This window comes from Bubalus kerabau, chromosome 4, assembly GCF_029407905.1.
Source record: "Bubalus kerabau isolate K-KA32 ecotype Philippines breed swamp buffalo chromosome 4, PCC_UOA_SB_1v2, whole genome shotgun sequence".
NCBI classification, from domain to species: domain Eukaryota; kingdom Metazoa; phylum Chordata; class Mammalia; order Artiodactyla; family Bovidae; genus Bubalus; species Bubalus kerabau.
The window spans coordinates 115,640,300-115,657,564 of record NC_073627.1 but is presented as its reverse complement, the minus strand read 5'-3'; the positions used below and the strand labels follow the sequence as shown (position 1 = coordinate 115,657,564).

The 17,265-nt window shown below is 38.0% G+C and overlaps 1 protein-coding gene across 1 annotated transcript in view; it reads right to left on the bottom strand.

Annotated features, from left to right (window-relative positions):
* Positions 1-3,153: 3,153 nt before the first annotated feature.
* TMC1 (transmembrane channel like 1) overlaps positions 3,154-17,265 on the bottom strand; it is a 141,936-nt gene continuing 127,824 nt past the window's right edge. The window contains exons 16-20 of the mRNA XM_055578311.1: positions 16,427-16,666; positions 11,611-11,736; positions 6,615-6,693; positions 6,457-6,508; positions 3,154-4,740 (exon numbers count right to left, since the gene is read on the bottom strand). Of these exons, the coding sequence (XP_055434286.1) occupies positions 4,718-4,740; positions 6,457-6,508; positions 6,615-6,693; positions 11,611-11,736; positions 16,427-16,666 (520 nt within the window). The 3' untranslated portion in view covers positions 3,154-4,717. The remainder of the gene's footprint in view (positions 4,741-6,456; positions 6,509-6,614; positions 6,694-11,610; positions 11,737-16,426; positions 16,667-17,265) is intronic.

Sequence of the window (17,265 nt, the reverse complement as noted above, 5' to 3'; positions counted from 1 at the left end):
TTTAAATCAGGTAGATACTTAGGTCAGAGAAGGCATTGGCAACCCACTCCAGTACTCTCGCCTAGAAAATCCCATGGATGGAGGAGCCTGGTAGGCTGCAGTCGATGGGGTCGCGAAGAGTCGGACACGACTGAGCGACTTCACTTTCACTTTTCACTTTCATGCATTGGAGAAGGCAATGGCAACCCACTCCAGTGTTCTTGGCTGGAGAATCCCAGGGACGGGGGAGCCCGGTGGGCTGCCGTCTCTGGGGTCGCACAGAGTCGGACACGACTGAAGCGACTTAGCAGCAGCAGCAGCAGCAGCAGATACTTAGCTGCTATAAAAACCTAACTTAGTTTTTAATTTATAGAAAGACTGCGTTTAATATTGTCCTGGAGGTCTCTGAGATGGTCCTCATTTCTTTTAATTCATTTTTCTTTTATCCTCTCTGGTTCATTTATTTCTACCATTCTTTTTTTTTTTTTTTTTTTTTTTTTACCATTCTATCTTCTAATTCACTAATCCTATCTTCTGCCTCTGTTATTCTACTATTTGTTGCCTCCAGAGTGTTTTTAATTTCACTTATTGCATTATTCATTATATATTGACTCTTTTTTATTTCTTCTAAGTCCTTGTTAAACCTTTCTTGCATCTTCTCAATCCTTGCCTCCAGGCTATTTATCTGTGATTCCATTTTAATTTCAAGATTTTGGATCAATTTCACTATCATTATTCGGAATTCTTTATCAGGTAGATTCCCTATCTCTTCCTCTTTTGTTTGGTTTGGTGGGCATTTATCCTGTTCCTTTATCTGCTGGGTATTCCTCTGTCTCTTCATCTTGTTTAAATTGCTGAGTTTGGGGTGTCCTTTCTGTATTCTGGCAGTTTGTGGAGTTCTCTTTATTGTGGTGTTTCCTCACTGTGTGTGGGTTTGTACAGGTGGCTTGTCAAGGTTTCCTGGTTAGGGAAGCTTGTGTCGATGTTCTGGTGGATGGAGCTGTATTTCTTCTCTCTGGAGTGTAATGAAATGTCCAGTAATGAGTTATGAGATGTCTATGGTTTTGGGGTGACTTTGGGCAGCCTGTATCTTGAAGCTCAGGGCTGTGTTCCTTTGTTGCTGGAGAATTTGCTTGGTATGTCTTGCCCTGGAACTTGTTAGCCCTTGTGTGGTGCTTGGTTTCAGTGTCGGTATGGAGGCGTTTGATGAGCTCCTGTCAATTAGATCAATGGAACAAAATAGAAAGCCCCGAGATAAATCCATGCACATATGGACACCTTATCTTTGACAAAGGAGGCAAAAATATACAATGGATTAAAGACAAACTCTTTAACAAGTGGTGCTGGGAAATCTGGTCAACCACTTGTAAAAGAATGAAACTAGAACACTTTCTAACACCATACACAAAAATAAACTCAAAATGGATTAAAGATCTCAACGTAAGACCAGAAACTATAAAACTCCTAGAGGAGAACATAGGCAAAACACTCTCTGACATACATCACAGCAGGAACTTCTATGACCCACCTCCCAGAATATTGGAAATAAAAGCAAAAATAAACAAATGGGACCTAATTAACCTTAAAAGCTTCTGCACATCAAAGGAAACTATTAGCAAGGTGAAAAGACAGCCTTCAGAATGGGAGAAGATAATAGCAAATGAAGCAACTGACAAACAACTAATCTCGAGAATATACAAGCAACTCCTACAGCTCAATTCCAGAAAGATAAATGACCCAATCAAAAAATGGGCCAAAGAACTAAATAGACATTTCTCCAAAGAAGACATACAGATGGCTAACAAACACATGAAAAGATGCTCAACATCACTCATTATCAGAGAAATGCAAATCAAAACCACTATGAGGTACCATTTCACACCAGTCAGAATGGCTGCGATCCAAAAGTCTACAAGCAATAAATGCTGGAGAGGGTGTGGAGAAAAGGGAATCCTCTTACACTGTTGGTGGGAATGCAAACTAGTACAGCCACTATGGAGAACAGTGTGGAGATTCCTTAAAAAACTGGAAATAGAACTGCCTTATGATCCAGCAATCCCACTGCTGGGCATACACACTGAAGAAACCAGAAGGGAAAGAGACACGAGTACCCCAATGTTCATCGCAGCACTGTTTATAATAGCCAGGACATGGAAGCAACCTAGATGTCCATCAGCAGATGAATGGATAAGAAAGCAGTGGTACATATACACAATGGAGTATTACTCAGCCATTAAAAAGAATACATTTGAATCAGTTCTAATGAGGTGGATGAAACTGGAGCCTATTATACAGAGTGAAGTAAGCCAGAAAGAAAAACACCAATACAGTATACTAACGCATATATATGGAATTTAGAAAGATGGTAACAATAACCCTGTGTACGAGACAGCAAAAGAGACACTGATGTATAGAACAGTTTTATGGACTCTGTGAGAGAGGGAGAGGGTGGAATGATTTGGGAGAATGGCATTGAAACATGTAAAATATCCTGTATGAAACGAGTTGCCAGTCCAGGTTCGATGCACGATACTGGATGCTTGGGGCTGGTGCACTGGGACGACCCAGAGGGATGGTATGGGGAGGGAGGAGGGAGGAGGGAGGAGGGTTCAGGGTTCAGGATGGGGAGCACGAGTATACCTGTGGCGGATTCATGTTGATATATGGCAAAACTAATACAATTATGTAAAGTTTAAAAATAAAATAAAATTAAAAAAAAAAAAAAAAAGAAAGACTGGAAGTTAGCATGTGGTGTCCTAATGCTTCTTACACCACGAGCACTTGTTTGGAAAATACATTTCCTTGAGAAGGGTTTCCCTTGTGGCTCAGACGGTAAAGCATCTGCCTACAATGTGGGATACCTGGGTTCGATCCTTGGGTGGGGAAGATCCCTCGGGGAAGGAAGTGACAACCCACTCCAGTACGCTTGCCTGAAAAATACTATGGACCGAGAAGCCTCGTAGGTTACAGTCGGACACGACTGAGTGACTAACTTAGAAGGTGAAGCCCTTTGGGGACAATTTGTCATCTCGTATCATCTTCCTTGTGAAGCAGATCAAGACAAGGGAGTTTCATCCATATTGTAAACTTGGCAACATGTGTAAATCAATTATCTAATCTTATTACTACACAGTACAAAAGTAATCCAAGTAGAAATAAACACTAGCTTTATTTACTCATCTGCATTATAATCTGAGATAATAAATTCAGCCCATCAACAGAATTCCATTTTGTACAGCAAAGTTTTTCATACAGATAACAGAAGGTTCTTTTCACAATGTTATTGCTGTAAGTTAAATTGATTCAATTTAATTAACAAGCATTTATTCAGTGCCTACCTGTGCACAGCACTATAACAGGCATACAAAAATTAAAAGATATGATCCCTGCTCATAGGGAGTGTACAATCTGGATAGGAAAGATGATTCATGCATATAATTTTTTTAAATTACAAATTACAGAAAAATCAGTAGAATAACAAACTCTAAGTTAAAGACAGGTGAGTCCAAAGGGAGCCTATAAAGAGAGTTATATGATTGGTAATGGAGGCTAGTCAGGCAAATTTGACCAGAGGAAGTAATCTTGAATTTGGTTTGATGGAAGTGATGAGCACATGGATTGGCAGAAGAACAGAGTGCTCACTCTATGGCCAGGAGGAAAAACTCAAAGAGAGAGTAATACAAAATTAGTAAATCAATTGTAGGGAATGGCAGGCAAATTGGCTTAGCTGGGGATGGGGTAGGGGTGGTGGTGGAGACACTGAGTTAAGAGATATAATTGAAGTCATGAAACAAAGTTGGCTGAGTGCATTGATTGTTACTAGTCAAAGTCAATTTAAATTTTAACAAGATAACAATGTTTAAACATAAGTATAAATCACCCCCCTATAATAGTATGTGTTTTCCTAACCTTAACAAAAAAGCAAAGAAAAGGTATAGAATTTTAGACTCCAAACTCAGGAGATATGATTATTGGAGGTCTTGATCAGACTGTGATGGAATAGTACTCACTTAATGGTATCATTTTTCTTTTAACTCACAAAGTTATATTTAAAGTAAAGTAAGACTCATATACCTCTTCAAGGTGTCGAGACCTTCAACCCAGTGTTGATCAGGCCCCTAATTCACTTGGGATTTTTCTTCTAAAAAGCCCATGCCTTCTCATACTGAATCCAGCATAAACAAAAAGGTTTTGGGTATGCATTTGTGGATGAACCATGGATGGGGAGACAGAATGAAAAGGGAAAACAAGACAATTTCAAAAAAGTGAGTTAATGAATGATTACAATGAATACTTTATCAAGACATTTCTGAATTTAGAAGAAAAAAAGGGGTGAAGTATCCCCATTTCCAGACTAAGAAAACTAAGGCAGAAGAAATGTATAAAATGAAAGTCCATAAGAGCAAAAGGTTTTTAACTTAACCTAGCAAGTAAGCTAGTGATCCATACTGCAGGATCACCACACTTTTAAACTCAATTCATTAAAGAAAATGTCAGGGGAGTGGTTCCTAGTGGTGGTGGGGGAACAAATCCTTAATTTGGAATAAGGTAGAGACCCTTGTTTTTTTAGTTAGGGCAAGTGATGCCTTGATTGATCAGCGAGACCTTGATAATCCATCAGGTTTATAACAGGGTAGAATCAACTCTTCATGCTTTGTCTTCTGGGCCTTCACAAAAGTCTCTGACTTAGAAATGCGTGATGAGGAATACTTCTGGGCCTCCAGAATATCCATGAAAATTACTGGCCACCAGCAGCTGCAGCTATTCAAATTAAATAAATAAATAAGAATGAAGAAGAAACAGAGAAGGAAGATAAAGAAGAGATAAGGAAAAATTCGTTTCAGTGTGCATAATGGTTCTGAATGAGATGGCTTAAAAATCTGTATCTTCCAAACGTGTTCCATGTTGCCATAATATTTTTTGCCAAATATCTCTATATTTCTTATTTTACAAAATCTGCACAAATTCTAAAGACAAGAGAATAAAAGTTCTCTTTTGGTAACATTTATTCATTCATTACTGCTTATGTAATTAATATAGAAATGTAGTTCTTTCAAATTTTTCCCAGTAAAAGAATTCCTCATTGTCCAGTAGATATTTAGTAGGTATTTATTGAGTGACTGATATATAAAGTCCTATATTAAGTCCTGAGGAAACAACTATAAATTATATAGTCTCTGTCTTCACAAAGGTTATACACATTTTTAAACAAATTATGGAAAAATATCAGAAAAACAGCATGCAATAACATCATATCACTATTTAAAAGAATAAAGAAAACAATATGCCTTAGCTAGAATTCAGATCTTAGAAGTCAGAACATTTTGTCAATTATACCTCAATAGAGCTAAAAAAAAAAAAAAAAATTAATGCAGTTAAGAAACAAGTAGCAGAATGCAAAAAAAAAAAAAAAAAAAGCACACAAAACATAAGACAAATATAATCCAAGGATATGGCATTGGAAGTTGCTACATCCACTTATGCCGCCATAAAGGTTGGCCAACATAATAGGAATGTAGTATTGAAAGACCCACAGAGAAATGGGGCTCAGTCCTGATTGCTTCTAAACTTGGGGTAAAATGTGACTGGAAGTATTACATACCACACTCCTGTTCATTTGTGTGAGCTAATACATTTCTTTTCTACTTAAGCTAATTTGGGTTGAGGTTTTTTATTATTAACATTATTAATTATGGGGGAGTGAGGAGTCCTACTAATATAAAGAGTTTTAGAATTAGAAATGAGGGAAGAGTTAGAAAAGATTTTCAAAAAATTCATCACTTTTCCATGTATAAGGCAAAACATATCAGTAATTTTGGCAAATAGTTTAAAAATTAAGAAAGATAGCATTAAGTCATGCCTGACTCTTTGTGACCCCATGGACTGTAGCCTACCAGGGTCTTCTGTTCATGGGATTCTCCAGACAAGAATGGGTTGGCATTTCCTGCTCCAGAGTATCTCCCTGACCCAGGAATCAAACCCAGGTCTCCAGCATTGCAGACAGAGTCTTTACCAACTGAGCTACACAGGAAGTTAAAAATTAAAGAGGTTAATGAATTCAAGAATGCTCTGGGAAATCAATAAGAGGATTCTCTTAGTATCTTCCCAATGTATCCATCTGTGTATAAAAATGGTCAAAATGGGCAGGAGAGATTGTATATCTGTCTCTGCTATTTGTATAACTATATGGATGTTTTCTCCATCTTCCATCAATTAGTAAAAGCCCTTTTCTATCACTAATGCTACTTTTATGTTCCTGAATTTTTCTTTGTCTTTTCTTTCTCCCACTGGAAAATAACTGAACTCTCAGGATATGAAGCCTGAAAGGGTGGAAAAGGTGGACTGTAAAGAGTATAAGATGACTTGCTGTGGCAATAATGCCTCTCTGCACCAAATGCCCCATTTTGAGAGGGAAAAAAAAAAGGAAGATCATACTGTTCATAGGGAAAAAGAACGCAAACATGACAGAGCTCAAACCTGCTCGTGCAGCTGCCATTTTCTTGTTTCGCATTTTGTTCTCCAAAGCTTGCTAGCAATAAAAAATAGTGAAAAAGAAGAACATGAGATTTCCTGGTATTTTCTCCAACTTGACATGAATGAAGACAAATATTTCTCAGAAATATATTGTATCCTACCTGTTTCATCTTCTTTTTTAGATCCAAATTTGCTGCTTTCTGGCCCTTTGCAGTAGCATTGAGATAATAGATGGTCAAACTAAATTCAAAAAATAAAATAAAATGTATGGTATTTTTCAGTTCCTCAAGATTCTGCTTAAATTTACATTAATTAAATCATAGAATATTGGCCCTGGAGTGACTTTAGGATATTTTCTACTCTGAACTTCTGTTATGTAGATAAAAGACTGAAGTACAGAGAGGTAAAGAAGCATGTTCAGAACTACACAGTGACTAGGGTGGATCTGGGAAGTGGCACCTAAGGCTCCTCCTTCACAGCCCAGGGCATTCTGTCTGATATACCTTACTGCCTAATTTTAGCTGTTCCTTGGAAATGTAGCAATATCATTTTATGTTATAATTGAAAACAGCATTTTAAATTGATACCAGTGGCATCTAAGGGAAGAGGAAATCTCTTGAAGCTTAGGGAATGTGTAGAATAAAAAGGAGACCGACTCTCCACTTCAAATTCCCTCCTTGGGCTTTTACAACTAAGACTATAATCCTCAGTCATAGTTAATTAACATGGCCTTTTTATCCATAGGATGTGTTGTTTGCCTTTCTCTCTCCTTCAAAAGAAAATATCTCAGAAAAGAATAGTCTTGGCATATAAGTGACATTTACATTTTCTCAAAAGAGCAAATTCCAGCCAAACATTTTTGCAAAAATAAACACATTCATCTTCACTTAAAGCAAAATAAACAAAGGAAAAAATGCAGTTAAAAAAAAGGTAACTGGCATTGCCCTTTATTGCAAATAACTGGATACTGGACACATTGCCTCTACTCCAACATGTCAGATCATAACCTTTATGAGCCATCTGCTGCTAGCATTACAATTATTGATATCATTTCTGCTGGGTTTATTTCCTACACAAGTGTTGGGAGTTTGAATGACATAATATACCTGAAAACATCTGTTGTAATATCTGGCATGAAGTAGGTGCTTGATATATGTGTGTGTGTATTACAAGAATTTTCTTGGAAAAGTGTCTGAATTTGGAGGAATAACTCAAAGACCTCACAAATCATTTGCAGACTATAATTCTCTATTCATTCATTACTTTTTCTCTCTTGAGATACACCTTCAGTGAGGAATACTCATAGATCATTTTTTAGTCTCCAAAGGAATGAAACTGCCTGCAGAATTAGCTTAAACCCAGTTACCCCAAAACCATCCAAGCTGATTGAATGTGATTCACTGGGGAAATTCAAAATGCTTGTAAACATTCTCTAATTAAAGGTAATAAGAAGCCAAACCAATTGTATGGACACCAATAAGTGTTGAAGATGAGATCTCAGTATCTGAAATAACAATCAACAATAAACTGAAATTCAGGTTTAAAATCAAAACGTCAGAACTAAAATCAACCTTGTGGGACATCTATTTGATCTTACATCCTGCCAGGTTCCATCTGCTGCTGCTGGTGCTGCTAAGTCTCTTCAGTCGTGTCCGACTCTGTGCGACCCCATAGACGGCAGCCCACCGGGCTCCCCCATCTCTAGGATTCTCCAGGCAAGAACACTGGAGTGGGTTGCCAGTTCCTTCTCCAGCCTATATCAGAGGTTGTCAAACTATGGCCTCCAGGGCAAATCTGACTCCCAGCCTGTTATGTATGACCCATGAACTAAGATTGGTTTTTATATTTTAAAATAGTTCTAGAAGTATTTAAATAATATCCTCAACTTTGCCTCTTGGATCACAAAGCCTTAAGTATCTACTATTAATAGCTTGGGCCTTTAAGGAAAACTGTGCTGACCATGGGTGTAGAACATCTCAGACAAGTGGCTTCCAACTCTTATGAGCATAATCATTCAGCCTGAACCAAGTGTTCAGTGCTAAATAAGTAGAGGGTGGGGAGGTGGGGAATAAGAAGACATGGGCTTGAATATACTTATTAGCCATTTGATTTGGGGCACATCTTCCATGTGCTTTCAATAATATGATTAATGTGGCCAACTTCTTAAGGTTATTGTGGAAATTAAATGGGTTAATAAATGGATCGTGCCTGGAACAAGGGCAGTGTTCATTCCTCTCCTATACCCCCAAGGCAGCTTATTAAATCTTTAATTAGCGGCATTAGAACAATGTTGCTCCTTTGTTTAGAAATAAATCTGTCTCTCACTAAGTTAAGAATATAGTCATACAAAGGAGGCAAGAATATACAATGGATTAAAGACAATCTCTTTAACAAGTGGTGCTGGGAAAACTGGTCAACCACTTGTAAAAGAATGAAACTAGAGCACTTTCTAACACCATACACAAAAATAAACTCAAAATGGATTAAAGATCTCAACGTAAGACCAGAAACTATAAAACTCCTAGAGGAGAACATAGGCAAAACACTCTCCGACATACATCACAGCAAGATCCTCTATGACCCACCTCCCAGAATATTGGAAATAAAAGCAAAAATAAGCAAAGGGACCTAAACAAACTTAAAAGCTTCTGCACAACAAAGGAAACTATAAGCAAGGTGAAAAGACAGCCTTCAGAATGGGAGAAGATAATAGCAAATGAAGCAACTGACAAACAACTAATCTCAAAAATATATAAGCAACTCCTACAGCTCAATTCCAGAAAAATAAATGACCCAATCAAAAAATGGGCCAAAGAACTAAATAGACATTTCTCCAAAGAAGACATACAGATGGCTAACAAACACATGAAAAGATGCTCAACATCACTCATTATCAGAGAAATGCAAATCAAAACCACTATGAGGTACCATTTCACACCAGTCAGAATGGCTGCGATCCAAAAGTCTACAAGCAATAAATGCTGGAGAGGGTGTGGAGAAAAGGGAATCCTCTTACACTGTTGGTGGGAATGCAAACTAGTACAGCCACTATGGAGAACAGTGTGGAGATTCCCTAAAAAACTGGAAATAGAACTGCCTTATGATCCAGCAATCCCACTGCTGGGCATACACACTGAGGAAACCAGAAGGGAAAGAGACACGTGTACCCCAGTGTTCATCGCAGCACTGTTTATAATAGCCAGGACATGGAAGCAACCTAGATGTCCATCAGCAGATGAATGGATAAGAAAGCTGTGGTACATATACACAATGGAGTATTACTCAGCCATTAAAAAGAATACATTTGAATCAGTTCTAATGAGGTGGATGAAACTGGAGCCTATTATACAGAGTGAAGTAAGCCAGAAAGAAAAACACCAATACAGTATACTAACGCATATGTATGGAATTTAGAAAGATGGTAACAATAACCCTGTGTACGAGACAGCAAAAGAGACAGTGATGTATAGAACAGTCTTTTGGACTCTGTGGAAGAGGGAGAGGGTGGGATGATTTGGGAGAATGACATTGAAATACGTATAATATCATATATGAAACGAGTTGACAGTCCAGGTTCGATGCACGATACTGGATGCTTGGGGCTGGTGCACCGGGACGACCCAGAGGGATGGTATGGGGAGGGAGGAGGGAGGCGAGTTCAGGATGGGGAACACAGGTATACCTGTGGCGGATTCATTTTGATATTTGGCAAAACCAATAGAATATTGTAAAGTTTAAAAATAAAATAAAATTAAAAAAAAAAGAATATAGTCATAAAATCTGACATTAGGTTTTGTGTGTGTGTTTTAAAACAAGACTTCCTATACCACGAAAGCCACATGATACTTAATATGGTCTCCGTAGCTGCTGCATCATAAAAACTCGGAGAAGGAAAATCACTTCCAGGGCTATCTTCGGAAACATGCTGCCTCCAAGCAGGTTATGTTCTAACACATCTGCACCAGAGATTCACTATCAGATTCCTAACGCCACCCCATGATCAAGGTTCTGTAATATAAAATAATCTGTTTTACTGTTTAATTATCCCTACAAGCTATTAGCTCTCCCTCAAAGAAGGCATCGTGGTGTAACAGGTGAGTGCTGGATTTACTGTCAAAGGCTTCCTATCATTTTGCTGTATTCTCACCTAGGGAAAAACCAGTTCCTGCCTCTAAGTCTGTTTCTCAATTTATAAACTTGAAGATGACACCTGCCATCACGGATGTGGCTTGTGACCACAACCATTGCAGAGACCATCACAACAACTTGGCTCAGACCCAGTTCATTTACTTAAACCACTGGGAGTTCTCCCCTAGTTTTACCTTTATTTAAACAAATCAGAGTGTCAAGAGTGTCCACAAGAGTGGTTTCACTGACTGAGAGCAGTAGCAGTTCCAGACTTTTCATTTATGAGGGACTTGGGCTTTGAAAGGAAGGGCTGGGGCACTTTTTGCAGCTCTTCCACAGGAAGCATATTTTCTTTGCTTAGAATGTAAGTTTATCTGTGGTGGCCAAGAGTCAGAAACCAAAGAAAGTCATATGGGAACAAAAGCCCCCTCTCAAGTTGCCCTTTGGGCATCACCTCTGACTTTGAATGGAAAGACTAAATGACCTTTCCAAGAGCCTTCTGGTCCTCTGATTCTATTATGGGCAGACACAGTTATTGATGGCCTTCTAGGAACAAGGACAGGGTAATTTTTAAGACCCTTTAAGCCTTCAGCCCTGAAATACAGCCCATAGGGCCCTCAAGGGGAATATTAACTTAGAGGCTCATCATTTCTATGTGTTTACAGCCATCTGCTTTATGGAAAAAGAGGTGGGGGGGCAGGGGCGGGAGGGAAGCCTGATGTGCTGATTAGATTTAGCATTTATGTTTCCCTTGCTTTAGCTGTTTACTGATAATTATTTTGGTTACTTGGGAACAAATCTTATAATCCTAGGCTGGCAAATACAGATGCAGATGGCTATGAATTACATGCAATAGGATGAGAATATGGCTCATGAATTTTAGCCTCTCACCACTGTGTAATCAGTGCTGAATTTGGTTAGGTTACAGCACAACTCCTGGGGAGAAAGAGAGAGTTGAAAACACTGAAACTTAAAAGGAGCAGGAAGAACATCTCAAAGGCTCTTTCTATGAGGAGGGAAAGCACATACGCCATGACCAGAACAACAGCAATAACCAGTCCAGGATTAGAAAGCTGTCTCAAGATCTTTGCCATCCAGCTTGGGAAATCATGCTCCAGCGTTTCTCCAATGACTTCAAACATCCTATTTTTGCCACTGAAAAAAAGAGAGATGTTTATTTTAAACAGATGTAAAAACCATGGTTACAGCAAGAAAACGAGAAATTATTCTCAAACACTGCCTAAGTACTCTTTCAGGTTAGAAATCTGCTGTTTAGCTACAACTCCTGATACTTCAAACTCATACTGTCAACATATGGATAAGATATGAGAAATGTTATACCAATGCAAACACAGAGACCAAGCAGTTAGGAAATTAATCATAGAATCAGGAGGTTTTTTTTTTTTTTTTAATTTTTATTGGAACATAGTTGATTTACAATGTTGTGTTAATTTCAGGTGTACCTCAAAGTCAATCATTTACACATATACATGCATCCACTCTTTTTTAGATTCTTTTCCCGTGGAGGTCATTGAGCAGATTTCCCTGTGCTATACAGTAGGTCTTTATTAGTTATCTATTTTATAGATAGCAGTGTGTATATGTCAATCTCAATCTCCCAATTTATCCCTTTCCCCTAGGAGAAGACTTTTTAAAGTTATATTTCTAAGGTTTGGGTTACTTTGTGAATAAATATATAAAATATGAATATATAAAGTAATATCCATCATGCAAAATTATTTTTTTCTGAATATGCATATAGATTTTGCTATAAAATGTGTCATTTTCAGAAAAGATATTGAATTTTTTACCAGCAAATTGTATCATGAGAATAAAGGTTGATATAACACTGAGTAGAATATTTTCATTTTACTTTTGTCTTTTGACCTTTATACATTCTTAACCTTTAAATAAACATGACCCACAAGTTCCACATCAGACTTTTTCTCTCCTGATCTAACTAATTGTATCTTTTAGTAGACTGAAAGTGACTTCAACTGTCTTGTTAGGAGTTACTAGACTACAGAGATATAAATTTTGCTTCACAAATTATAGATCTACACACTAATTAGCAAAACCTATGATACATAAGAGGGAATGAAGCTTATTGACAATTTAAGATTATATCAACCTATCCCACCAAAATTTATTCTTACTCATCCATTCCAGCTGACCATGCTTTACCATGACATATGGAATATAGCCAGAGTGAGGAGACAGGCAGGGAGGACAAGAGAAGATAGAACTCACCCCCAACCCTTCTCCAGCCTCTCAGGCTGTGGCTAATGAATATCAGACTGGGGAAACTGGAATTTTACAAAATCATTCTTACCCCAAAAGTCTTCTCTGCATCTAATGTATAAGAAATGTGAAATTATTAGCATCTTTGAGGATTCTTGGGTGCCTTTTCCAGGTTAGGTCTCTTAGCAGGAATCCAGATCTTTTATTATACACAAACTTTAGAAGCATCTACAAATCCCAACAGTCCCTTTTTCTGACAGGTTAACCAAAATATGCCACTTTATCATATTCCCAGAAGTCTCTTCTTAGCTGTGAGTATACAGCTAAGTGAAATGCTACTGAACTTAAATTTACAGCTCTATTGGGCATAACTCCATCCACCCCAGATTAAAATAGTCTATGTCTGTCTTTTCAGCCAGATGGAAAGGCCCACCTGACCATAATTGATGCCCAACATACCCCTACATCTCCTCTAGTGCTAGGTGCACAATAAACATTCTTTGTTCATTAATTCAAATTACAGGCCCACACGCTACTGTGTTTGGACTTTTGAAATGAAAATATTCTGTCCCCAAGCTGTAGGGCTTCCTTTGTGGTTCAGCTGGTCTCAGGAGACTGGGATTCGATTCCTGGGTTGGGAAGATCCCCTGGAGAAGGGAAAGGCTACCCACTCCAGTATTCTGGCCTAGAGAATTCCATGGACTGTACAGTCCATGGGGTCACAAAGAGTTGGACACGACTGAGCAACTTTCACTTTCAAGCTGTAGAAGTCAGCTACACTATTAAGAAAAACTGATACATCAAATGAGTAATGTAATAGCAGTGTCATGATATATAATATAAACCTATACATATTATATGATCTCAGTTTGAAGTCTGCATAAAAAAGAACACCATAACACAAAATGCCAAAATGCTGAGAGTTGTTATTTTGGGTCTTTGGGGTTATGGCTATGTGTATTTTCATTTGAAAATATTTCTATAATTTCCAGGTTTTCTAGGATAAACACATGTTATCTTTGCAGCTAGATGAAAATACATAACGTTATCATTACCATAACATAGCAAGGAGGTGTGTGAGAGCCTGTGTGTGTGTGCGTTCAGTTGCTTCAGTCATGCTTGACTCTTTGCGAACCCATGGACCGTAGCCTCCCAGGCTCCTCTGTCCATGGGATTTTCCTGGCAAGGATACTGAAGTTGATTGCCATTTCCTTCCCTAGGTGTGAGAACCTAGAGAACTAGAAACTGTTCAGAATTATTAGTGAGGGCACTGTGGGGAGAAGCATCAAGTATCAGGAAATGTGGTCGAGCAATTAGAAGAATTTTCTTCATCTGGACACCAAAGAAATCATTTTTTAATTGTCAAACTGTTAAGGTAAATTCATTTCATGGCCTATTGGAATAATTTTCTAGAAAATTCACCCTCCCTGACCAGTTGTTATGATACCAGAACAAGCAGAATATCTCATCAAATTGCTTTGCAGAATTGGTCTTCTAAGGTATTGTAGTCATCTTACCTGAAAATGTACCTGCGCTTGGGAGAGATTGGCCATGACCGTGTCCCCATTAATTTACTTCAAATGCATGTTTATCAATTTGCTGCCCACCCAGGTGCCAAGTAGGGTCAAACCCCTCTCTAGGCAGGCTGGGCAGACCACCTCGAACTCAGGATCCCTTAGGATGGCAAGTCATGAGGTTCCTACTATTACATGCTTTCTCACCTCACTACCAAGGTAGGAAAATGCTTTAAACTTTAAAATCCAATGAATAAACCAAGTATACATTCTTTTGCTCCAGGAAAAGTAGACTAAATAGTACAGATATACCCCTTTCCCAGTGCTCCACTAAAAATATTTACATTTCCTTCTTGATCTCCAAATAGTCATATATATATGACCATATGTATACACACACACACACACACACACACACACACACACATACTGTTAATTTGCCAAAGTTTGCCAGTTTGCCAAAGTTTGCCAATTTGGAAACAGTTGGTCAAAATCAGATACTATTTCTTAGATACAGAATAATTTTTATTAATTAAAATAATAGTAACTCAGTGTGATTTAAAGAGAGGAAGAAGAATTAGGCTTCAAAAGCTAAAAGTGTGCAGTAACCAGCTCAATGATATTTTTAATATCAATGGACATTTCTTACCACTGCCCAGCTCTATGTTGGCCTTGTAGGGTTTCTCTTGAAGACTTCTCTTGAAGTGGATCCTGATCCACTTCCAATTAAAAAGTTAAAACTTATCCCGGATATTTAATTGTGTGGGTAATTTCCAATTAACTAAAGTTTTTAGATGGCTTTCTATCCTGAGCAACTGCGTTCAAAACTGAAGTTTCACATTTAGCCTCCAGATGTCACTGTTTGCATTATTTATTTCAGCCCACCTGGGTGGGGCAAGGAAACAGGACTTGTCAACTTTAGCTTTCTGAATATATGACAGGACTCCAGCAGTTTTGGCTTAATCAATAGGCTTAACGTTTTCTTTCTTTCTTTTCCAGTAAAGCAGTAATAACAGGCTATTATTAAAATGAAAATATCTCCTTTATACTTAAGTCTGTGAGCAAGGAAATTTGACTTTAACAATTTGGTTCTGACGGCATGAAGGAGAAATTACGTATGTCCATTATTGCATCATGCTTGTCATTCACATGACTTTTCACATTCTTATTTCCTCACTGAAAAGTAGAAATAACTCAGATGCATGCTGATCAGTGACTCAACATGCTGAGATTCATGGGGGCACTGGTGGTAGAATGAAATCAATCCTCCAGACCTGGAGCCTTTGCTTTCTTAGGCAAGTGTCACAGAAAGAACTCTGTCATAGAGAACTGTAGAGAAGTATATTTCTAAGTTAAAGAGCCTTCTTGACTCTTTATTACTGACTTGAGTGATTTATCCTTGTTATTTGAGGAGCATATACATGAGGAGCATCCTTAAATTTTTTACTAGCATGTAGAATTGGATTATAAATGATGTGACTATCTTTATATACATTATTATCTAATAATGATCCCACTTCCTAAGTATATGGTGGAATAATCTCTTTCGTTCTCCTCCCTCCCACCTTCCTTCTTCCTTCCCTCCCTGCATTTCCTCCCTTCATTTCCTCCCTCTCTCTCTCTTGCCCCTTCATCCCTTATCCCTCCATCCCTCTGACCCTTCCTTCCTATTTTTATTTTTTTCAATTAAGTGGTTCATGTTAGAAGTAATGGTAGCTTTCCAATGTCTGAATGAGATGACCTAGCACCAAGAAAATGTTCACATCTAGACCAGTGTAATCAAACCTTTCTTTTTGCTATCTCCTTACATGCAAATAGCTCAGGTTCATTGTACATATTTCATGTGGGCAGAGCCTGAAGCAGTTAAATTAGTTTCCCTTTTATGACTGCCAATGAAAATAGATGGATCTTGCTTAAGAATTTCCATGCCCTATACTGAGTCTGAATACCCCAAAGATATTATTCCTATAGACCAAAATGTTGTTTTTGGGGGGGGGGGGGCGGAAAGGATCGCTTATACAATGAGTGACCATTTTTATCTCCACCTCTGAAAGAAAACTATGCCCAAAAGGAATCACAAAGGAAAGAACCTGAAGGGGCCACAATCAAAAGACGGTGGGAGGGACACGATCATGTACAGAACGGGCATGGTGGACAGGAAGAGGATGAGCAAGAGCATTCCCAGGTAGAAGTTATTCGATCTGGAAGCTTTGAAGACCCTGGCCTCAGGAACATTGCAACACATCACAGCCCAGCACTGGAAGTACATGGATGTATGGAGCCGAAGGATATTGATGCCTGGGAGGCTGGGAGCGAAGAAGGAGCCCATCCTAGAAAGAAGAACAGAACTCTTCTCACCATGGAGCTTCACTCCACAACAAAGTCACCAAGCATCTGTTTATTTTACATCGTGTTTATTTGCCAAAGGCGGAAATGTGTTGCCACTTTTAGTCACATAAACCCTTTACGTTAATAAACTTAATTTATTTCCATCCCTTATACACATTCTACCATCTTCCTGATTATTTCAGGTATTGCATATACGTCTTTCACAGAAACTATGTTGATCACTCACTATATCCACTTATCACTGGTAAATTTAAACAACAGACCAAACAATATATTACATTCATTTTACTTCTCTCTTCTACTTCTAAAAACAGTTTACTTTACCTTAGTGTTCATATCATTGATTAATATATCAAAAAATTTAGCTTCAAAAAAACTGCCCCCCAAAAATTAAAAATTAGCTTTTTTTATAAGTAACTCTTAAAGCTACCCATTATATTCAAATAAACTGCAAATGTGTGTTAATTATTTTGTCATGGCTAGTTAATTTTTACTTGATGAAAGAAAAAGTTAAAATAAGTTTTTCTTATGTTCTTTTCTATTTGTGGCAGTTATAGTATTTAGAGCTGATGGGAATAAT